The sequence below is a fragment of the Limulus polyphemus genome, unplaced genomic scaffold (genome assembly GCF_000517525.1).
Source record: "Limulus polyphemus unplaced genomic scaffold, Limulus_polyphemus-2.1.2 Scaffold116, whole genome shotgun sequence".
NCBI classification, from domain to species: domain Eukaryota; kingdom Metazoa; phylum Arthropoda; class Merostomata; order Xiphosura; family Limulidae; genus Limulus; species Limulus polyphemus.
This window is the reverse complement of record NW_013665726.1, coordinates 212,887-238,334: the sequence shown is the minus strand read 5'-3', so window position 1 is coordinate 238,334 and position 25,448 is coordinate 212,887. Positions and strand designations below refer to the sequence as shown.

Genomic DNA, 25,448 nt, shown 5'->3' with positions numbered 1-25,448 from the left:
AATTTAGCAGTGTAAGACTAGAGCCGAGGCAGCTAGTCATCACCACCCACCGCCAACTCTTGGGCTACTCTTTTATTAACGAATAATGGGATTGACCGTCACATTATAACGTCCCCCACGGCTGAAAGAGCGAGAATATTTGGTGTGTAAACTATATTTGATTCGAACCCGCGACCCTCAGATTGCGAGTAGAGCGCCCAAACCACCTGGCCATGCCAGGCCGGAGTTGAAACTGTAACTGATGCCTTTGATTCTTGTTTTTTGGAGTAATTTAAATTCTTATCAGCTTTTCAAAATGTGTTAAATCTCAAAGTGGATGTACCAAAAGTAATTGAATAACAGCTTTCTTTTAGAAGTCTTATGAAATAAAAAAAATGTATGCTTGCAAGTAAGTATTCATGAAAGTTATCACTCCTCTTCATCAACCATTTATTACTGATAATAACTTTCATAGCTATTTAACAATGAAATTGTATTACTAAATTTTGTTGAAACCACTATTTCAATACGTAAAAAAAAAACAAAAAAAAAAACTGGTTACCGGTAAATTCTCACTCCATAAATAATTATGTAACAGAATGGTATTAAAGAAATAATTGGGGGGGGGGAAGGTATTTACTCGTTTAGTCGATACGGAAACGGATGCCAATTTTTATTGTTATTGCCATAAGAAATGGTGGATCCATGGGACAATTGGGTGCAGTCAAACTGAGACAAAAAGAGCTATTCTGTGAGTATAGTAAACTGATTGGTTTTGACAGAAATGGAGTTGCTGTAATGTACAAGTTGAGGTATACAACAAGAACAACCAGGTGCGAAGTCTGCTTCCCTGTTAATGATAAGAGCTTAACGCTTTTTTTTGGGGGGGGGGGGGAGAGTAATAATTAATGTTCTGTAAAACTGTTTTCCTTTAACAAATTGTTAAAAACAGGAGATTGACTATTTGTGTAAAATAATGCGAAAGCGTAGCAACATAACACTAAAATAAAGCCATATAGTATATCTACAGTACAGTGATAGCGTTTAACATAGAACTTTTTGTGAAATTTGAAGCAGTCAGATATGTCACAGTTCAACAAATAACTCTATGGAAAAAGAAGATTTTTCTAGCCTTTTACTCATTTAAAAATGTAAATTGAACAGTCCCAGAGAAGATCATAATGGGCAAAAATATTCTAGATAACTAAATAAAATTCTAATTTTTACACGCTTTAGGTAAAGTAGATGGACTGCGAAAAATAAGTATTTATTTTTTCCCCCTTAATTATGTTTGTGGTTTAAGCGCTTTGCTACGAAATGGGCTATTTGGGCACTGTCCACCGTGGAGAATCGAGTCGCGGATTTTAGTGTTTTAAGTTCGCAAACTTACCGATGATCCGCTTCTTAATATAGATTATTAAAACAATTCACAAGGACAAAAATTACATATTCAGCTAATTCGAAATAATATTTTCTCTCTCGGTATTAACTAGTATCAGTTAAGATATGCGAATTTAATTTATATAATAAACAAATGAAGCGATAATTTAATAAAGTATAATGCAACATATGCTGCAATATAAAATAAAACCTAAGATAATAATAATTTAGTGTAATATAATAATAACTAATATAATAGATATTAACGAAACAGTTTCTCAAATGTGTCACATCCATGACACACGAAAGAATTCTTAGATTGCCCGTAACTCAAACGTTGATTTGCTTTCCTCACAAGAAATAGGTTATTATAAAACCATTAAGCTCTTTTATGCAGATACTGAATACAGGTTTCAGAAATATTTCAAAGAGATTTTGGCATTAGTTTCTAAGAAGTAATGTTAGACTGAAGCGATTCATCATTTGATTAATTAAACACGTTTCGTGTATACCTATTTGTAATTTGAAAGCATATTAAAGGATCTCTAACGCAAGATCGAAACCAAAATCTCATCACCACCATCCAGATATATGATATGATTAAGCCTAAAATTAATTAATTACACACTGAATGCCATCGAAAAAAAAAGAAAGAAAAACATGCAATTCGACGCTTAGCTGTGTATGAAACATAGAACTTCAGGAAATAATATTGTTGGCTTACAGTCTTAGATGGAGTTAGGGTTGGTATTATCTCTTCTGAGCTTGGAGTTTACCTCACACTGTAAGAACACTGTGATCTAACTTGGAGAACAGTGAAGTCAAGTCAAGACCTTTTATGCTTTAGCCTAAAAACTGATTCTTCATCTTTCATCTATACTAAAATGGTTAAAGATGAATCATATGCGAAATACCAGTATTGTTTGCTTCAAATCGCTGTTGTTCTGGCGATTATTTTCAACGTGTAAAGTTCTATATGCCAAAATCTTCAAATTTCGATTCTGGTTACCAGTGGAAAATAAAATCTTCTTAGCTCGGGTTTGGCTGAATAAAAAAAACCCAAAACTCGATGAAGCACATTTAAAATTGGTACATTTAATTCAGGTGAATGACGGGTTTTACAGCTTTTTTCTCACTACTAAAAGGCCTATTAAACTACAGAATTTGGTTGGAAACGCACTCAAATCTTACAGTATTGCTTTACCGAAATCAATTAGATAACAGCTCAAGACCGTACTGATGATTATCATGAGTCTGAATCCCTGGGGTAGTAGGCTACCTAGTGGTGATGCAATACACTAAAAACATTGTTTTTTATTCTTGTCAATTAGTGTAATAGTTACTCAGCTAATCAGACTAATTTTTAGTAAGTTTAATACTGGTGATTCAGTTTTAATTCCCAACGTAATCTAGCTGTAAGAAACTCCACCTTTACAAAATTACATAAATGTTATTATTATCACTATAGAATTTCAGTTAATTATATTCTGTGTTTATTGTGCAGCCGTGAAAACCTTATTAACAACTTATGCTTGTTCCAACGATATCCAAGAACATTATAATAAATGTCGTTCAGGATTTTGATTACTTTCAATAAATGGTTTCATCTATTTAGTATAGAAATATTATCATTAGTAGTCGGGTTCGACCCTTCAGTAGTTCTAATCATAAAACATGGACATTTAATGTATACAGAGGGTTGATCATGTTATATTAAAACACTTTAATATGCAAATCTGTAAGTCACGTGACAATCACAGCTAATATAAAGTCGCGGTAGAATAGCACAACTAAACTTTTAAATTGTTTGATGCCTGGTAGGTAGAGAAATACCACCAAAAATTGATTGCTTTTAGGAAGGGTATGTAAGAGCCTTTTCGACGCAAAATATTCATACACTCAGATCATGAAGATGTGTTTGTATCGAGGATTTAGAGTTTCCAAGAAATGTGGATTAATTTCGAGCGCCAGGACCATCCCAAAAGAGACCGTTAACAAGTCGTATCCCAGCCGTGGTAAGTAAAGTGTGGCATCTTGTAGCAGATGAGAATGCACGAAAAAAAAAGGTCGTCCATGTATCTCAGGCAACAGTACGCAACATGATCAAGAAGGATCTCCATCTGGAAAAGCGCCACAAGTAATAAGCATACAAGTTGCTTCTATAATAAATCAGTTCAATCGTCGCTTACTTCAAGCATCTGAAGAATGAAGTGGACATTCATGCTATTCCATACAAAGACGTTTTGGTCAAGTCGCTGAAAACAGCGCCTATGGATTTTGTGTGCGATTGGACTGCTGAAAAGGGCTCTGGGAAACCACCATCCTTGTATACTTGATGGATTATGGAAAATCGGCAGAGAGGAGCTGTGCGCTTTGAACATGATAGCCTTACGACGAAGACTTTCACAATGGAACCTACACTGCAGGGCTATTGTACAGTAATCAAATAATGCATGAACGGACGTGGCTACATGGACTACAATGATGTAGTGAAGCTCTAAAATCGTTTTAATATAATTTACTTAACCTCTTTATATATATATATACCTTATTAAAAGATAAGTTTGATAACCGCGAGGGATACTTCGGTTTCCAATGGATTACGAATAAGTAATTTTGTTGTTGTTTGCAATACATTTTCAAACCTGGTTTTAGATTCGATCGTTTGAAAACAGAGTAGCCATATTTATGAAACCATATGGGAACTGGAAAGGCTCAGTTTATCTATAAATAAGGTATTGCCCAGAGGCATTACAGAAACTCCTAACTTGAATAAAGCAATGTATTGTTTACCTAGCTCGATAAAGATCTTGGAAATAGTTTTTTTCCATATAACTTGTAATGTTCGAAGCCTCTTTTGTTATCGTGACTCTCTGAAAACAAAATTTTACATAAAGATATATATGTTTTTATTCTCTTTCATTAGCTTGTAAGTTCTATCGGTATTGTTTCCTATTTCCAAAAAAAATAGATAAAAGGGAAGATTTAAAATTAAAGTTAAAAGCATCCCAGAATCATCTCGACGAATAGTAAAAGAATAATATTTGTTTTATCTTGATACCCTAAGAAAATAATTTGTAACTACAGATTTAATCCTTTAAGGTTTGTTCAGTTATTGAGGTAGACCTTTGTGTAAAGTTAATGGAATTTCATGCTACTTATATATTCATATGGTTGTGTGTGCGTGTGTTACGAATTAATTGACACGTTTGTTAATTTATCTTGTAAGCTTAAAGCAAGTAATCATTTTCATATGGAATGTTGATGAATTATTACTTGGAATTAAATAGAAAACTGTTCCTACTGTGATTCACTCACTGGCTCAGCTCAGAAAATTGGATAATGTTTCCATAGAACAACAGGAAAATATGTATGTTGGTATTAAAAGATACAAAATTGAAATATGATATACAAGTAGGCATGTATAGTGGTTTGATACAGATGCTTACATATAACATTTATAACATTTTTTTGCTAAGCTGACTGATTTGAAGATACATTTAAACAATGTTATGTCACAGAGTTTTGAGTTTGACGCAGTTTTATGTGATGTACTCAGATACTAATGTCTTTTTTAAATGTTGCTAAGTAGATGCTTTGTTATTTAACAGTGCTGATAAAATCTATTAATAGAATTTAGTAATGCGATGTTCACAAATGACAACTGACCAAATTGTGTCCACTTTATGCACCACAAAAAATTGGAACACAATGAAGGTCTACATTAATAAGGTTTTAACGTTTTTATCTAATTTGAGCTTCGATTTGTATTTCCTAAGCATATAAAAATATACACAATACAGCAGGCATCATCAGATCCTAAGCTATGAATATGAGATATTGTATGCCATGTAAATAATGTTACGTTTTACTAACTAAATAAAGTGGAGAATTGAGACATTAGTGTAACTTTTAAGTTTTTGAAACATCTACTTTGTGGTAATTCTTTGCTCTGGATTTGGAAACGCTAACCGTTGTTTTTGCAAACTAATTTGTATTGAATTCCCATATATATATATATATATATATAGTGTTAAGTGTTAACTTTTAGTGTTTAAAAATGCCTCAATGTATTCTGTTAGATTCTTATTTAAGTGTTACTTAAATCACAATTTAGAGTAAGATTAACATATTTACTTACCTGAAATATTAGCTTCTTGTCTCGATGAATTTATAAGCAGCATTCTAAAGGGCAAGCAAACTTTTTCTTCCTGAAGTTGACGTTTTCACTTTGTAACATTGTTAACGTATTGACCAATAGTTTTTGTCAGGCGATGAACACTCTCGCACTTCACCTGCAACAAGACTGATCGGTTTCAGTTTAGGTAAGTCGTTATTGCCTAAAGCTGCGAGACTGTAGCGCCCTCTTTTAATTATATTCTATTTATAATACTATGCTTCTGAAACGACAGCATCATCATTCTTAAATACTTTGCTTTATAGTATCACAGAGGCTTTCATATCATTTTTTTTTTCTTAAGAAGTATTTGATCAGTACTAGGAGAAGAACTTTCTATGGTCATAAGGCTATCAACACATTGCTATATATATATATATGTACTTTAAGATTGGTGTAGTGGGTGCCATCTGGTGGATTTTTGTCACAATCTTATTTAGTGTATAAATAAAGAGCAAGGTAATAATGAAGAAAAACAAATATGTGTGTTTTTTTTTGTCGTACTAAACTACAGTTATTGCTACAGTAATCTAAAACATAAATACAAAAGTTTACATGAACTATCGAATAACCAGACGATCAGATATAACAAAAAATATTTGAGGAATTGATTTTATATCAGAATTTAACTAAATTTACTCAATAAAAAGTTATTATAGTATAATATAATAAATTTTCGCTTCAAAGTTCAGAAAGGAAGATCCGCATGAAGTTCGATACCTAAAACTACTACAATGTATTTTGATTTCGTATTAATCGGGCAACGGTAACTTTACGGATTTCCAAAACTAAAATCCAAGGTTCGATTCCTTGCAGTAGACAGATTTCAGATAGGCCATTGCGTATTTCTGTGCTACAAAGAATAAAAAATATATTTCTTTTATGTATATTAACAAAGATTTTACATAGATGTGTGTGCGTAACAGCAAACAGTAGTAAAACATGCTACACGAGTTCTTTTCACGCTAGGAAATTATTTTTTGTAAATTCGTAATTAATTATTATTTTAATTAGCAAGAAAGTTTCAAGGTAAAATTTATTTTAAAAGAATAATCACGAAAAATCACAATTTAAAGGCTGACATGGTAACGAAAATCTTCGATCAGGTGTTAATGAAGAAAACATTAAAGTTTTGTAAAACGTGAAGATACCAATGGTATGAAGTTCGGAAAATCGAAATTAGATACTTAATCACATATAATCAGTTCTAAGCTCCTTAACGTGATATCCCGAGTGAGAATACAAAGGTTAATAATGAGATTTCTAAAAAAATATTAAAAAAAAAGAACTCTCGCAACACTCAATTCATGTAGCTCAGATTCGTTTTTGTTTAATTGAACTCCCAGTAGAATGACATAGTTGAGAAATTAGAAAACGGAATTATCAGTAAATTTTATGGGGCTTTGATCCTAAGATTAAGCGGAGTTTAAAGGGAAAAACTGGTGATGTTAAAAAAATTTAACATATTAAATAAATGTGAAATTCAGGCGTCACTAGCAGACATAATAGTAACTCATTTACTGGGTCACCGTATAAGTGATAAGATGAAGCATATTTAGATCTTTAAGGACGAAAAATTTCAGTCAACATTTAATGGAAGATGTGTGTGTGTAGGAACCTAAAAAAGGCAAGTAATGAAGGCCATAGAAAAAAAATATCTCAAGAAAAGAAAAGTTAATTTCTAGAAAGTCCCTAAATTTATGGTTGAGTGGAAAGCGAAGAGTAAATAGATTGGTTTAAACCTTTTACGAAAGGCTTGTAAATAGTTGCGAGATGTTAAAAAATGTACTTTGATGTCAGTTAGTCTAACGACTACACATTACAGAAGAAAGAGGTGAGTTAATGGAGGAGATACTTAAGGATAGTAGTAAATGATGTTGGTATTCTACATCTTTATATCCTTTTCGTATTTGGATGGATCTCGAAGGAAACATATATTAACTAGTTTGAACAAGAAGGATGTTTCTTTAAAAATTCTTATGGAAATATTTGATTTGAATATTTTATATTATTGTGAAAACTATTGTCGGCTTAAAAGTAAATCTTTAATGTTTAATAAGTTGTTACTGTAAATGAGAAAATTCAACAACGTATAAGCAGTTTAAGAGATGAAACTATTAAATTATATTTATAAGAGAAGCACCACTTAATCAATGAGAATAGTATTTATTAAAAAAAGTTGAAAGTCTTCACACACGTTAGCATAAGTAGTAAGAGTGATTAACAACGAAATATAAATTAGTAATAAAAACAGAAATCAATAAATGATTGTGACCAGATGTGCTGTATAAAATGTTGGAATTAAAATTCTTTATATTTACGTAACTAGAGATAAAAAAAAATAATTGTGTGATTTATATAAAAGAGATTAAACGTTTAATTGATAAATACAGGATTTCTAATTTGTACTGATTTTAATTTTTAGTAAAATATCAAAGTTGACACTTGGTGAAGAAAATCAAAACATCGATAGAAGTTACATTCATTAGTAAAATATCAAAGTTGACACTTGGTGAAGAAAATCAAAACATCGATAGAAGTTATATTCAGAAAATTCAAATTTTGAAAATACGTATTCGGGATCTTATTTTGATGAGAGAGATATGAAATCCTCCCCCCCCCCCCCCACGTGGCACAGCGGTATGTCTGCGAACTTACAACGCTACAATCCGGGTTTCGATACCCGTGGTGGGCAGAGCACAGATAGCCCATTGTGTAGCTTTGTGCTTAATTACAAAACAAACAAACAAACAATGGGATCACCTGAATATGTTTAGTAACGAGTCTTACAGACGAACGGCTTATCAACAAATGTTTTCAATCGTTTGCATTTGTATGTTTTGTATAATAATCCTGTGGATATTCAAAATATTTATATTTTACTGTTATAAAATTAATGAAACAACAACAACAACAAAAGACGGAAAACATAAACTGTTGTTCCCGTGCTAGTATACAAAGAGATGAGAAGAACAAGTCATACACCTTAGATAACGGAAACATAAAACAAAACTGCCTCACTTTAACTAAAGTTGACTCGTCTACAGTGTGGATTTTATTGATCTATGCAAATAGAGAATGATAAAATATGTACTAAGAAGAAGCAAAGTGTTCTTGATTACATAATTAGTGTAGTTTCTAAATCCTAGTACGCTGGTTTTTTTTGTTTGCTTTTTATTATTACTGCTGGGTCAATGAAAGGCAAATCCGAGTACGCTGGTTTTTGTTTGTTTTTATTATTACTGCTGAGTCAACGGGTAAGAACTTCCTCATAACGACAATAAACAAGTTAACCCTAAATCTATATTCTTATGTAAAACTTTAAGGAGAAAAAATAATGAAGAATTCAGAGGAAATTAGTAAGCAGTTTCTGTTTAATCGATGTTAAAATTAAGTTTCTATATACAGGGTGGGCTATATGAACCTCCTCAATAAATGAAAATAAAGTTACTAGTAACACGATATTCCATTTTTCGTGATTAATGTGTATTTGCATGATTACTGAACGGGTCTGTGACATAAAGTCTTTGTACAATGTCGCATGAAATAAACAACATATTTAATATCGACATGGCTCATCCTTTTTATCTGTTTATCATGCGAATCTTTTTTTTTTTCGTTTAGCAACATTGATATTTGACTATAATAACATAAACAGCACGACTCAACCTAGGATTTTAAAAAATCATCAGTAAACGCTAAATGCAGGTTTAAATAAATCAATTCATTTCTGTCTAATCTGATTTCTTAGGATATTTTTGACCACCAGCACTTACCCCTTAGTGGTGCAGCTTTGAAAAAAAATATTTGCAAGTATTAATCTCATGATTAAATTTTGCAAAAAAAAAAGATGAAATTAAAGAAAGTTTAATAAGATTTTATGATTCTCTTTCTCCTTTGAAGAAGGGAAAATGGAACTTGATTAGATTAGTTCCTGCTCTAACAAAGAAATCGTGAAATGAGTTGTTGGTCGTTTGGCTCAATATTTACAGATTTTTATTGGATTATAATGAGATTAGTGTTATATGAAGCGAATTTATTAGACCAGTTATGTAAAGTCGTTCAGTATATCGTCTTAAAACAAAACCCGTTATCGTGAATTAAATAATCTATTAAAATACAGTAATGGAGATTTGAAAATAATTACATAAGGATTGAAAAAAATACATTTTAAGGAAACCCTCTGTCCTCCAAAATGATGTTCATTGGCAATAATGAAACTATTATAAAACACTTAACTAGTTCCAATGTAAAAAAAAAGGGTGAATGGAGTCTTCCAATCTGTCAAAAACACTTACAAGTTTGCTTGTTATTAAGCACAAAGCTACACTATGGGCTACCTGTGCTCTGTCCACCATGGGTAAAAAGTGTTTCAGAATACTTCCTTTTCCCTTTCTTCGTCCCGTATAAAGTGTCATGACGTCAAAGTCTTCTGAATTTTGGATATTTGTAAATAATTATACACATAGTAATATTCAGAATTATTTCTTATTATGATAAATAATTGCTTTAAAAGTGTCCCCCCCCCCCTCAGTGGTACAGCGGCATGCCTGCGGACTTGCAACGCTAGAAACCGGGTTTCGAACTTCTCATATTTCGGTTAATATCAAAAACATAAATACAAAAATTATTACCACTAGATGGCAGAACGACTACGTTTGTTATTCCTTGTATTTCTTGCTACTTCTTGTTTCAGAATGTTTACGCAAGGTTATACGTAGTTGTCCACTAGAGTTAAAGATAGACTAAAGGGAGGGAAGCTAGTCAACAGCTCTCACCAACAACTCTTGTTTAACCGAATAGTAGGATTTGGTCCACGAACCCTCAGGTTCAAAATCCGAGCACACTAACCACGAACTTACCCTCCTGTGACCTCAACTGATTCCTACTTGAATATCTAATAGCGTCTATTTAAATATACACGACTTTAGAGCTGTGTTAATTAATGGCATCGATACATTCTACAGTTATATTCAACTCCAACAATTGAATGCTATATATGTCTCATTATTATCCATAAAGCGTCAGCTACCATGCTTGAGACTCTTTCAGTTTACTCGCCAAGATTATCAATGATTCTTAACTGAATGTTCCATTAAGTTTTCTTTCACATATTAGGATAAGCGTAAACAAGCTATTTGATAGCCATTTTTGTATTAGAAAGGATATGTGGAACACAAAGGTTTTACTCCGAATGCTCTGCTGAATCCATCACTGTTACTGTAAATGTAGTAAATAATGTTTAAATAGCTTAAATACAGTATTTATACAGACAATCATATTCTTGATATTACACCTTATATTACAGCTTATTACACCTCGCTGTTAACTAACATGAATATCTAAATGCTTAAGGATATGTTATAAAACCGTAAAATCAGAGGGAAAGTGTAAACTCATTTGAACGAAAAATAAATCATTCAATAAAATCTGAGCAATTCAAATGATGACGTTTTTATCAGACCAGGGTTTGGATTCTCAACAAAAACCATTTATCTATGTTAATGATGCAGTAACTTTAAAAACACACACACTTACACACATATTTGAGTTTTCACAGTCTACTTATATATATAAAAAAAATTATAAGACGGTCAAGAAGCAGCAGTATAAGCCTATGTATTTATAAGTTATACCCGTTTTGAACCTCATTCCTCTAAACAAGTTCTGTTTATAATATCTCTAAGAAATATAAAAATTAAACACAAAAAATTGCCCCTAAACGAATATTGATATTTTGCACAGAATAAACACTTTGTTCCCTTAATGACAGTGCATTTTAATTCTATTATTTGCGTATTCATGTTTCCCAACATTCTAAAAAAACTTATGATGAAAAGCAAGAAACAGCATTATTCCAATATAACAACCACACTATATTTTCCATATCCAATGCCATCGGGGGTTTTCGTCCAATACCAAGGTTCGTCAGGCCGATTTGTATACGTGGAAATTAGTTTTATAAATAGAATTTGATACATTTTACATCTGAATAATTATATATTGACCAGTCAATGGATTAATTAGGCTTAGCCAATTACGAGCGCTCAAATCTAATGCATTAGTACAGAAGAAATTAGTTTTGAAAAATAAGCGACCAGAACACACTCAAACTACACGCGTTTTGAAGTGATTAGTTATCTGTTTATCAGTCTTATTCTAAGGGGGGAAAAATCTTGATATTATGATGAAAAATAAAACTAATAAGAGCATTTGCTTACCATTCTGTGAACATAACACATGGTAAACATAAATCACTGTAAAAAACGCTCATGTTTATCGAATGTTTACGGTTTTCCGGGTTTTTTATTGCTTACGTGCTTTAGTCCTCTGACTATTTTTGAACTTTAGACTGACGAGACCAACTTTATGTCATTATGATGACAATGTCCCGACTCTGTATAGAAACCTCCTTTGGTGTATCGACTGCAGTGCCATTGTCGTTGAATACACAATGGGCTATCTGTGCTGTTCCCACCACAGGTTTCGAAACCCAGTTTTTAGCGTTATAAACTGTCAGACGTACCGCTGGGGACGTCATACAGTGAAATAGAGCTCCATTATATATGAAATCATAATTTCTTCTAACCTGTTTTATTAATTTTTTTTAGAATCATATCGCATAAACATAATTTCTACAACTTCAATGCCAGGAACCGTTTTGTATTTGCTCTTGAAACAATTATTATTACAACACCGACGAAAAGGAATGTGTTAAAAACTAAGGACGTTTCAACAAAATCATTATGTTTCATCCACTTCAATTTGAACAACAAAACAATTAGAAAGTTATACACACAGGTATCAAAAACATCCGTGAAATAGAAATAGTTTAAATAATCCAAAGAGCAATAATGCAAAGAGAAGTGCAAAAAAGTTTGTTCCTTGCTTTTAAACGATGATACTAGCAGAATTAGGCAATATATATTGGGAAATTAATCATAATTGCTCCACCTTCGCCCAGATAGTATTTGTTTTTCCTGACATCATTTTAACAAATTTGGTCATCTAATCGACTCTTCATCGATCATTCTCTACACTCATTGGGTTTTCTAGCAAAATGTTGACATGGAAACAGGTTTTCATTAGACGGGGAAAATTGTATACGTCAACTTTCAGTGCCGTGGGCGCACCACACCTGAAAGATAAACACAGACCACTTTTCACTAAACGTGCTATAAAACTTATAACACTAGGGTTTAAGTTACAGCGGACGTTGTGAGTGCTTCACAGACTTGGGTGACAAACACCGTTAAACTAGATCTTTACTGCGCAACTAGATTAATGATCTTATTTATTCACGATTATGTTTACACATAATCTCTTTCAGCTCCCAAATCAAATAAACGTTATTTGTTACGGTATCCCAGTAAAGGCGCCGAGAGATCCAGTACCACGAAATATATTATAATATATACTTGGTCGATTGTTGTTACAAGTTTTGTTTATCGATAATTCTCAATGAATGAGAGGAAATTATTTCTCTTCACAATGGTGGTTCGTGATTTTTTTCTTCTCTCTCTCCTTTATCTGTTACGAACGTAACATCTAATTTTTGCTTACCTGTTCAAAACGTTTGATATATTCTATTAAAAGTGAAAAACCAAGCGAATGCTTAAAAAGAAGCTGAAAAATAAAACTGCAGACTAATCAGTTCACTCTTAGAAAAAAAAAAATGTCTCTCTCGTTAATCAAATTCACAACGTTTTGCCGAGTCATATGCTCCCAACATGAACGATTCTGTATCGCTAGCTAAATATTATACTTTGCTTCGTTCTCTTCAACGCGTACATAAATAATACAAGACGTTAAAGTATCCAATGAAATTAAATCTAGAGTAAAAATTCCGAATGAACGAGTTAAAATGATAAGCAACTAATAAAACGGAGTATCCGCTATTTCCATAAACTAATTAAATCCCGCGCGGTGCGCTCATCTCATGAAAAGTAGCAAATATGCACCAATCAAAAAACCATTAGCAACTCCATACGACAAGCGACAACCATCACGACACTTCAGAGTTCCATTAAATTTAGATTAAGCCTAATTCAAAAACCGGGCTGAATATAACACTATTATAAGGAAGTTCTTGACAAATAAATTTTCCAAACCCAAAAGGTGGTGCTTTTCATAATTATTTCGTAAAAGAACAAGAAACTTGTTGTATACAAATTATAGTTGAATGTGCTACAGCTAAAATCGACTGGAGAAAGAAGTTATTCATGAGGTCTGTCAGGCCGTATCAAAACCTATTTGAACAGAGAGTTCCTTACGTCAGCAGTTCCAAAACTGAGGGCACGGGTGGGTCATAAGAAGTATCGAGGTGGGTCGCTAAACAAGACACAGTAGAACATAAATGTATCTTAATTATAAAGGTATTTATAAAATAATGATCCTAAAATGGTTTTTGAATAAACAAAAGCTCAGCGGAAAGTCCGAAAACTTATAACACTAAATTACGGTTTCGATACCTGCGGTGCACACAGCATAGATAGCCCATTGTATAGTTTTTGCGCTTAACAACAAATAAACAAACCCTCTTTCCCAATTGATTATGGGTAGAAGAATGGGGGATTATGTCCCCGCGGTGGACACAGCAGATAGCCCAATGCGGCTTTGCTCTAAAACAAACATATCGTAAGTTGGTAAACTTTGGGAACCCCTGTCCTATGTCGTTTGTCCATCAATAGCACAGTGGTATGTCTGCGGATTTACAACGCTAGAAACCGGGTTTCGATACCCGTGGTGGGCAAAGCACATGTAGCCTATTGTGCTTAATTTTAAACAAACAAATGTCATTTCTGTATTTGTGTCGTAATCTATAATTTTCTACACAATGAACAAAATACTTAATGAAGTCTGTTAAGCATTTTTCTTTAAATTAACTGTCAGTCTTTTGCATAAGGCTAACACTGTTTCTTATAGAAACCATCTCACCAATTTTCAGAGTGAACCAAAAAAAAATAAAAAGGACGATAAGCTTTTTCTTAAGTTTTATGTTACCGTCCCTCTAGTCTTTCACTTCAGGTGGTTAGGACGCTCGACTCGCAATCTGAGGGTTGCGATTTTGAATCCCAGTCGCCGAACGTGCTCGCCCTTTCAGCCGCGGAACGTTATAATGTGACGGTCAATCCCACTATTCGTTGATAAAAGAGTAGCCCAAGACTTTGATTCACGGGGAGGGGGAACATTTTTTTTTTTATGGAAGCATGGTTATATTTCTACTTGAGGAATAACAAAGTTCTGGATGTTACGTGCTCAATATGTAACCCCCCCCCAAAAAAAAAATAGTGCCTTTGAATTGCAAATAAACTAGTGTTATTTGTGAGTGAACAATAATTATTTTAAGTCAGTTTGTTTGTTTTGAATTTCGCGCAAAGCTACACGACGGCTATCTGCGCTAGCCGTCCCTAATTTAGCAGTGAAAGAGTAGAGGGAAGGCAGCTAGTCATTACCACCCACCGACACCATAAGTTTACGGAGTTTCAACGCTAAAATCTCCTCCTTGGCAGAACGCGCAGAGCCAACTGTATAGCTTTGCGTTAAAACAACAACAGACAAAAGACATCACACAAATTCACAACACACCCAAGCCGTGGATAAATAGTTGGTTTCACCGACATATTCCGTCATTAAAAACCAAATAATGATTTTAAACAGAAAAACAATCAATGTAAATCATGTTCAGGACAATTTATGTGACATGCGGACCAGAACTATATCATTTCCACGGCATACTTTCCTCAACAAACAAAATTTTACGATTTCCACAAGTAGAAAATCGTATTCCGTGACATACTTTCCAAAACACACTGAACTTTATTCTTTCGCACAAGTAGACAATAGTACTTAATCCCTGACATACTTTTATCAACACACAAAGCTTCATACTTCTAAAAAAAATTACAAAACTCGAGGATTGTAACAAGTATTGGAACTACCTTAACGACACGGTTGGCTCAACGCTGACTTTAAAATTAAAACACTATTGTCTTTGTTGACATTTTCCAGATGCACAGAAAAACAAACAAACAAGAATTCAGAAGTGGAATTCGCACAACGTTGGGAGACAAATGTAGTAAAATGAAACCACTGTAAAATACAACTTTGAAATAGAAACAAATTTATTTATCTAACAATGTTTTGAGCAGATTTAATATTACAACGTTGTGTTTTTACAGTGATTTTATTTAAAAAAAAAAATACAGTAAACTTTAAATTACATTTCATAAGTGTGATATTTCCAGTAAAAGCTGACATATTGCATTCTTCAATCTCAACCATTTTCTGAGCTATTGAGTGCATTGAGCCAAAGTTGAAGCAACAATGGAATTCAATAATCACAAAAGTTCACATTATGGAGAATGCGCGCCAACGCTGAACGTCAGCGTTGAATTTTGGAATCAGCTTTTTATAAAAGTTATTATAACAACATTTGTTTTGTTTTGCAATAAGTAAAAAATAAATCAAATTAAGCACTCAATATTTAATGATAATTATTAAATTTTTAAATTAATAAGGTATTTCGAAATATACATAAAAAATCTAGTTACTTCGCTTATTTTTGGGCTACCGCCATCTGTTAACCGAATACGAAATCGTATTTTACAAATTTATTTAAAGAAAACGAGATTGCGTGTTTAATACATGTATCTCGAAACAGCACTAATATAACAAATCTTTTCATTACAGTTCAGTTTCCTTTTTTTCATTTCAAGGCTTAATAAAAAAAACATTTTTGGTTTGTTTTTTTTTCCTTTTCTTAACCAAATGGTCTGTATATTTTTCTGACAGACTAAATATAGTATGATGTTATTTTAAATTTATTTTAAAGAATGAATTCGTTTTTTTTCTTATAAAATAACTCATCCTTTTAGGGATGGTTGTTGGATTTAATTTTTTTAAAGATTCATCTTTAGCACAACCAGGAAATGATAATTTATGCCATTCCTTAATGACATTTTCGAATCCATAAATAAAGGTAAATATTTGATCTTCATGCGGCGTAGCACTGAAATTATTTAAAAATTAATTTTCATGTTGATACATATGCGACCTGTTTTGGTGTAAAACAGGGGTTCTCAATCCTTACTGAATTAAGCCCCATGTTATGAAAAATATATAATTTCGCCATTCCCTATACATGCACACTCTCACACAAACGTTTTAAATAAGGTGATGACCCCCTAGCGTTGCTAATGCGCTGGTTACATTAATACCAGGCAAAATATTCATGTAACTGAGTATAAAAACATAAATGACAACAATATTACAGAGGTTACAAAATTTACTTTTAAACCTAAAGATATTCCCTTCACGGTACTGTATCAATTCATTGTTACTGTTGTTTACGAGATATTTAGGTTTCAGTTCAGTGTTAAAAAAGTAGTTTAAAGACCTTGAAACAAATGTCTGGTACAACACAGAAGCCGAAATATTATATTAGATAAATGTCAATGTGAAGTCTACATTGATGGCATTTGTGTTTACTAGATGGCGCCTTATATCCTATAGAAACAGTGTTGCTACGTGCAAAATTACCCTATTGGCTATCAGTACTGTTCTCACTGCGAGTATCGAAAGGCGGTTTTTAGCGTCAAGCACAAAGACTTAACGCTGATCTACTGGTGTTATTATAAAAACCATTTTTTACATCTCATATATATAATTTGTACCTCTTTTTATTTTACACATATTTATTCACTTAATAATAATATTTTTTAAGTTCATTTTAACTTCAAAGAAAAGTAATGATCATTTCCCAAGTTAACGTCTAAATATTGCGCGTACGATATGGGTGTTAAATGTTTATAAACTAACAACCGGGGTTATTTTTCGTACTCATGGTGACAAGTAAAGATTCCTCAAATCCTAACAAAATTAAGATGACAATACGTTGTTCCTCAAACTTCCAGATCAGAGCCTCACGTTCTACATGAATCTTGAGTATGGTCTGTTCCCGTGTTAGCAGAAATATACTCCCCACACCCCCCCAGCGATTCAGCAGTTAGTCTGAAGTCTTGTATCGCAAAAAAAGCGGGTTTCGGTAGCCGTGGTGGGCACAGCACAGATAGCCCATTGTGTTGCTTTGTGCTTAATTACAAAGAAAAAAAATTGCAGAAACATACAAGTTATTTGTGTTCACAAACCGCCAAGTGACAGAAACCGAAGAGAAACAAATAATATGATCAAGGGTAAATTCCTGGAAAATCTTTATACCAGTACATCATACGCTGATTATTAAATTGTTTAACAAACTAACAGCATAGAAAGTATTGAAAAAATTGTGTACAAAAACGTACTATTAGAAATTTGTAGAATGTGATAAAAAAAAACGTCATGCCCTTACTAAGTACCAGCTAAAATTCATCGTAGATAGAACTGCTAAGTTACGTAATACTTCACAAAACAGTAATTTCCACGGACCAAAATTTATTAGTTGTATACAACTCAAGAATCCCGATATAAAAAAATAATTTACAAAGTTGGCACAATACGCTCTCGATATAAAATAAAATACTAAAAATACCGCAAGCTGCAATGAGAGTAATATCGTCTAGCACGTTTCTAAAAATAATGTAGAACAAAATATATATAAGTAATATTTGGAAAGGAGATAACTTCTCGTTATGAAGTTTATAAAGTTAGAAATGGTCAGCAAAGGTAATTTAGTAATATTTTAATTACATCACCAAGTCAAGAAACAAAAACTTGCCTCTTAGTAATTAAATATGAATCAACCTATGCAAAAAACAGAAAAGAAAAGCATGTGGAAAATGGCGAATAATATCGTAATTATTAATTTTAGGTACACAGTTAATTACAAGTCTATTTAAATAGTTTAAAATAAGATTTTTTAGTCAAATTCTCAAAGTTTCCCCATTATAGAAAAACGCGACGCACATACTTGTAAAGTTTTCTTAGTATTTACGAGAAAATCCCTGCTAATCAAAATATTAATTATAGGTATTCTTCGCGATAGAACTAAGTCGCTCAGAAGTCACGATACATTTGTTATAATTCAAATTCTAGTAATGCTTTATCTAAAATGTTAACTTGTTAGTTACACGTTAGAGGCTGTTTCACGTTATATATATATATATTGTACGTGGACAATTTACATATAATGTTCATATTTCAAACGTGAAATTCCTCATGTATGATCCTTCCACGATGCTTTAAAAGTGTCAGAATCCCGGTGTTTTAGTCCTCCTACATTGAATCCTTATTTCAGAGAATTGGATAACACTGTTAACAGAGATAAGGTAACTCAAACAGAATGTAATAATATGATAATACAATGTAATTTTTTCCAACAAAAATAATTTTCCTATCAATATAAATATTCACTGGACTAGATGTCAACAATAAGATGACGTTCAAGAGGCACAAAAATGATAATAAAAATACTCAAACGGGGGGTGGAAGGGGAGAGAGGTGACGCCCAACATAAAAGGATAAAACAGTTACCTTCTAAAGAGGATGTAAAACATACATACACTGGCATTTCATCACTGTGAGCTAGGCATGTTGAAGATGATGCCGAGTTACGTCTGATGAAACGTCGAAACCTAGACATGTGGTATCTTCCTTTTTTTTAGCCGTTTTATATTTATTTTAACGCGTAATGGGTAGAGTATGCACACAATATATAACCAGAAACGACCTGATTTTGATAGCTGAAGCTTTCTTCTTTTTTATTTTTTATAAGAACTACTCAGTTATTAAAATATTTCAACTTGTAATACATTTTTCAGTAACTTTTATACTTGTGTGAACGAGTACCAAACTGTTTACAAAATCATAACAGTATTACGTCACGAACAGTAAGAAACGTTTTACACATCTAAATGCACAGAATGCCAACGAATGACATAAAGATATTGTTCTCTTTCGCAGCATATCTTAATTCATACGATCATATGTACCTTCGTAGGACAAACTACTGATGCTATCACCAACGGCGAAAATCTAAAAACAAAGAAAAAAAATCTAAGCTTGTTGTTTCTAGTTGCTTTGCGTGCATATGTTTATAAACCTACAAAGTCAAGCATTTGTTTTGTTTCTGCAAGCATTGTTTAACAATATTGCTAGTTTCTCCAGCCTATGGGCATTTCATCGAAGATGTGCATAAGCTTAGGGCGTTTTTATAATTGTGTACGAAATAATTGAAATTATGGTTTGTTCCGGAAATTTCGCGAAAACCTACATAAAGGCTATTTGCGCGTATTATTGTCCCTAATTTTGAACTCGTAGACTAGAGGGAAGGCAGGTAATCAACAAAATTCATCGATAACTCTTAGGCTACTCTTGTCTGATTGAATAGTGGGATTTGATCTTCTATAGAGACCCCATGACGATAAGTTACGAACCATAAATCTTCGGGAACGCTAACAACTAGGCCACGATCATATTAAACAAATTGGAACAAAAGTCTGAAAGGTTACTTCAAAGGTGGGTTGGTTTCATAACATCCATGTTACACGCGTTCAGATTATATCTTGTACACAAACTCACACTTTACATATATTATTTCAAATTAAATTTTTCAGTGCCATTACTTCTGAAGCTTCGTTTAACGTGCGAGAAAGAAACGTTTTTAACAACGTCGACGCCCTTTCTTTGCTTACATTTCGTAATTTCGGGTTCCAAACTGAAAACTTGCTTACATTAAAATAAACGAAGAGAGAAAGCGACAACTGACGCTTACTCTTTAGAGACGCTACTCTTGGACTCCCGTCTTAGCTTCTACATATTATTTATTCTAATTGTGCACTGAATATTTTAGAAAGACCCTTGGTTACAAAAGTACAAGGACCTCCCTCTCCCCTATTAAAACTGTATCCAGTGTATTATTAGCCCGTAATAATGTCTCTAACATATCAGGTAGATAAGCCTTCATACACATAATATTAACTCTCAAAGTAAAGATGAGTGATAAGAACGAGGACCTGTTATTCTATCTTCAGTTCCTCGCTAAAAGGTAAGCATGACAACAAATGAAAAAACAAACATATTATGAATTCTATGTAACGCAAAAAATAAGTAAATTGGGGTGAAATAAAACGTTATATGTTAATACAATTTTATTAGACTTATTGCCTACTACTGTAAGAAAACATTTTCTTGAATCATATCTTCGGCATCTGTTAGCTTAGCTGTCTACTTCAAAGTGTTCGTGCTAAGCCAAGGCCGGAACACTGGTAATACTGTTGGATAATGGGTTCCTTTTTTCCGTTGAAGAGTGCCATCTGTGTTCCTAATCGGGTAGGTAGCCATCATGATTGGTAATTGAAGTTTAATTTCTTTCTCTGGTCCTTTGGGGTAGATCAAAAACTGAAAGAAGTGGTGAAAAATGGTTATCAAAATATGTCGTTAGTCATATACGCCAAGGCAACACGAAAAGCTATCTGCGCATAGTTGTCATTAATTTTGAATTGATAGACTAGAATAAAGGCAGCTAGTCAACAGCACTCACCCTCAACTCTCCATCTTCTCTTGTCTGACCAAATACTGTGATCTGACTGTTACTCTTATAGCGCACCCACGGACCCTTAGTGCGGAGCGCGTTTTTGCGGGAACAGGCCGAGAAACACGTACCCTTGGATTCACAGTTCGAGCACACTAACCGCTAAACTACGTCCGCCCAATCATGTCACTAGTTATTTTTCTTAACGTTCGGTTTTGTTTGTTTTAAATCTAGACTGTCACATCTTGTCTTACGTCACTCGGTTGAGGTAATTTATTTGAATATCGAAAAAGTACGAAGACATTAACGTCGGTATATACGTCGGTATATAAGAAAACAGTCAGATATATTAATCACTGGGCTAGACACCGGAAAAGTGTTCGAACAGTTCTACTTACAAAGAGAAATCAATAGGACTGATCAGACGAACGCTTTGAAATAGAATTATGACATAAAATATTTCCAAATTTGATATTCCATCAATAGATGTCTCTATTTCGAATTACCATAATTTGGGGTTACATGAGACAACATGGCAGCCTCTAGCAGTTGACCACGTGCAGATAGTGTTACCAAAGCTTACTAAACTGCTTTGTTACAGGTAAAAGTCAATTTTTAATGCATTATGACAACTGTAAGTTTGTGAAGAAGCTGCCAAAAAGTTAAACAATTTAAGATGTAAGGATTGTGCAACCTTTTGCACATGGTCCCTACAATACTTCTAAATAGCTAGTGACAGTTTTTTCACTAAATTTTAGGACTACTTGTGTAGTGGTGCAACCTGATATTACTAGTGATGTATTACTCAGGTAATGTTTTTACAACTTTTTTACACCTGACCGCAAACGTTATTATGTGTCTATGATAACGTTTTGGTTCCTTCATCACCATGCTCAATGTAGCATGCTGGGTGTTACCCTTGATTCATGCTCACTGGCTTAATTAAGGAAATGTAGGGACATGTACTAAACGTAAGTAACTAATGTACGTTTCTTTGCTGAGTGTTACCATTGATTCATGCTCACTGGTTTAGTTAAGGAAATGTAGGGACATGTACTAAACTTAAGTAACTAATGTGCATTTCGTTGCTTTTTTTTATTTATCCATGATCTTACATTATGTTAGAATAAAATACTTTGTTACAAACTGTATAATTTTATCTTTTTGTAGCAGACTCAGTAGCAGTGTCCAAGACCTAAAGATGCTTTAAACGAAGTGGCTAGATACCCGGCAGCCGGGAACGATCTTTCAAATACTAAATACCCGGCAGTCCAAAAATTTAAATATTAATGAGCTACGATAACCTCTCACTTGACCCAGAGAATGAGTAACACTAAGTTAGAAGACTGATTTGTCTTCAAGCTCAATGAAACAATATGAATAAAACTTTTTGCACTGGAAAAATAAATATCGATCATCATTGTTATTTATTGTTGATCGGCGTGTGTGTTTGCTATAAGCTGCCGAGAACGACCCTCGAAATACTAGTCCATAATTTTACAATCGTGGATATTGATAAACTTACATTATGATGATAATTTATATTATTTATATATAATGTGTAATAATATATATATATATATATTTCTGAAATTATCATTAGTATTAATATATCATGATTATTTATTATTATTATTGTTGTTGCTGTAGCTCGTAAATATACAAATTTCTGGACTACCGGGTATTTAGTATTCGAAAAATTGTTCCGGGTTGCTTGGTATCTAGCCACTGCGTTAAATTTATACACACAGTACTAATATTAGTAGACTGCTACTAACGTTAGGCCTACGGTGTACTTTTGAGTTTGCAAATTGTAATTCACATAAATATAGCTGAACTAATTAAAAAGTTTATGTAAACACAATATAAATTATAATTTCTAACAATAGAATAAAACATTGAAATAACCTAAAGAAACATACATTTAGGCTTACGATTCTTAATGCTAAGCATGTTGGTAAAAGCAGCTAAACGTTAGTACGTTTACCAGTGAGACAAGTTGTATGAAATTGGCTAGTAGCGGAGAAACAAGAGATAACATGGCATCTTCCAAGTTGTATCGTAGGGACAACCGGGGGAGGAGTGGCAGTGGGTCATAAATGTCAGTCAGTACCCTCCCAGTTCTACCCTTGGTGAAAGCGTACCAGTGGTGGTGTGTCTTTGTTGAATTTCGTGCAATGCTATTCGAGGGCTACCTTCATTAATCGTCTCTAATGTAGATTAGAAGAAAGTCAACATCACTTACCACTCTACCAACGAAATGTAGGATTGACTATCACATTATCACATCCCTACGACTGAAAGGCCGAACATGTTAGGTGACGGGATTCGAACCTGCGACCCGCAGATTGTGATTCGATCGCCATAACCACCAGGCAATACAAGGCCTTCAGATTAATTTTGAATACGTGTTGATAATTTATGGGTTAGGGTATAACTCCTGCTTTTTGAAACACTATTAAAAGTATGTCAAAAATGCACCAGATATGCTTTAAAATTACTTAAAATGCAGGAGATTCAGGGGTTTTGTCTGGGCTTCCCCTTATCCCTGTCCTTTATAGACCTCGAAGCAAGTTATGTCTCCTTCTTCTCAAAGTATGATCAATGGATTGCCACTCTTAAAATCCAATTCGATATATTAAAAAACACTAAAGTAATTTAACCCTAATTTACTCAGTACGTTTTGAGTTATTTCGCCCCCCCCCAGTGGCACAGCGCTATGTCTGCGGACTTACAACGCTAGAATCCGGGTTTCGTTTCCCGTGGTGGGCAGAGCACAGATAGCCTATAGTGTAGCTTTGTGCTTAATTACAAACAAACAAACGTTCTGAGTTATTTCGACAAAATTAAAAAAAAAGGAGAAAAGAAAAATGACGCAGGTAATAACCATGATATTAAGCCATATAATCTTTGGGATGGACATAGTATAAGATATCCAGTTTGGAATAAATTAAGTATCCCTATCAATCTTTTTTATTGGTGTGAATTTTAATGTGTGTTTACTAATAGAATATGTATTAAATGGTAAGTATTTTGTTAGATAGTTAATATAGTTTAAAATAAGTCATAAGAACAAACCACAAAACCTTTGTCCTCAACCATGCGTTTCGTCCAACTTTTTTTTTTTCATCCTTAAACTCAGAATTCCACATTTTTCGCCCCCAGCGACTCAATAGCATGTCCGAAGGCTTATAACGCTAAAAACCGTGTTCTGGTACTCGGCATAGTTTTGACCGGGTTTTGAAAGAGCACAGATAGCCCATTGTGTAGCTTTGCGCTTAACAACAACGAACAAACAAACCGAAAACCTCAAGGACTCTTCTCGTAATGGTGGTAAAGTTTTACAATAGAACTTAAGTCAAATTAACTGCTCAGTTTTCTTTTAGAAAATGTGGTGAGTAAAGGAATAAAAATAGCAAAAAAAAAAATATTTAGAAGAGTAAACTAACAACAAACAATTCGAGACCAGATTAATACGGAACCGTCACTTTCTTGCCATGTCAAATAAATATAGAAATAATAGTGTAAGCTGCTGAATCCATTACTCTCTCCCTCTCTCTCGTAACACTTACATAAACATCATACTGGACACGAATTAGGTGACAACCACGCAGGTTTGTGGGTGGAAGAGGTGGAATATAAAGTAGCTCATTTTTCCACTGATCCGTAGAATCAGCAGAAATCTCTCCCTTCTGAAGAGAAGCCAGTTCTCTAGTCTCAGCCTGAACTAACTTGTTTTTTGCAGTGTACTGTATCGTCTACAAAGAAGAAAACGAATAAAATGTAAATAAAAAGAACAATACTGGAGCATTTGTTTATCTTTATCTAGGCAACACATCTTTTTGATAGAACAGTTTTTAATTTTTCCGAATAAAATAAAGTAAAATGCTATGGCGTTCTTTAGGATGTAAAAATCGAGCACAAAATAAATGACAGAATTCGTTTTCAGTTAAGTTTCTCTAAGCTACGATTCTTATTAAGTAAATATTATTATTTATCCATCTTATCCAGGAAAAATCTTAAAGTGTAATTGATATTAAAATACTTCACAATCTGAGCGTTTAGGAGGGTGTGTAATAGGTACGATACTATCAATATTTTTGGATAAATTTAGCAAAACGGACAAGTAATTGCATATAGAGTGTTATAAATAAATAATATTATTTCTAGTGTAGCCAGCGCTATATCTTATTATAACGGAGCTTGCGATGTATACGTCCAAAACTCGGATCTCGGAAACTACCGCACCGATCATCACCAATCATAACTGGATAATATTTTTTTTTATAACTAGGCGGTATTTTTATAGCTGAGCAATAAATAAAGCAATTAAAATTTCAAAAAATGATATGTTTCAGATTTAACCAATAATAATTACAAACAAAGAGGAGTAAGTTTCAAATATAAAACAATCAAAAACAAACTTTAAAAAATATTTGTTTT

General features: G+C 33.3%; 2 protein-coding genes across 3 annotated transcripts in view; both read right to left on the bottom strand.

Annotated features, from left to right (window-relative positions):
• LOC106471896 overlaps positions 1–5,641 on the bottom strand; it is a 186,491-nt gene extending 180,850 nt beyond the window's left edge. Inside the window, exon 1 of the mRNA XM_022401358.1 lies at positions 5,501–5,641. The gene's annotated coding sequence lies outside the window, so the exon portion shown is untranslated. The remainder of the gene's footprint in view (positions 1–5,500) is intronic.
• Positions 5,642–11,430: 5,789 nt separating this feature from the next.
• The window catches only part of LOC106471885 (arrestin domain-containing protein 17-like), a 40,051-nt gene continuing 26,033 nt past the window's right edge, over positions 11,431–25,448 (bottom strand). Inside the window, exons 5-7 of one of the 2 annotated variants that reach the window (XR_002613537.1) lie at positions 24,578–24,763; positions 20,643–20,872; positions 11,431–12,674 (exon numbers count right to left, since the gene is read on the bottom strand). Coding sequence is in view for 1 of the 2 variants with exons in the window: in XM_013932514.2 (XP_013787968.1) it covers positions 20,699–20,872; positions 24,578–24,763 (360 nt within the window). In the remaining variant the exon portion in view is untranslated. Of the gene's footprint in view, positions 12,675–17,910; positions 20,873–24,577; positions 24,764–25,448 lie in introns of those variants that run through there. The other variant, XM_013932514.2, reaches the window with a different exon arrangement.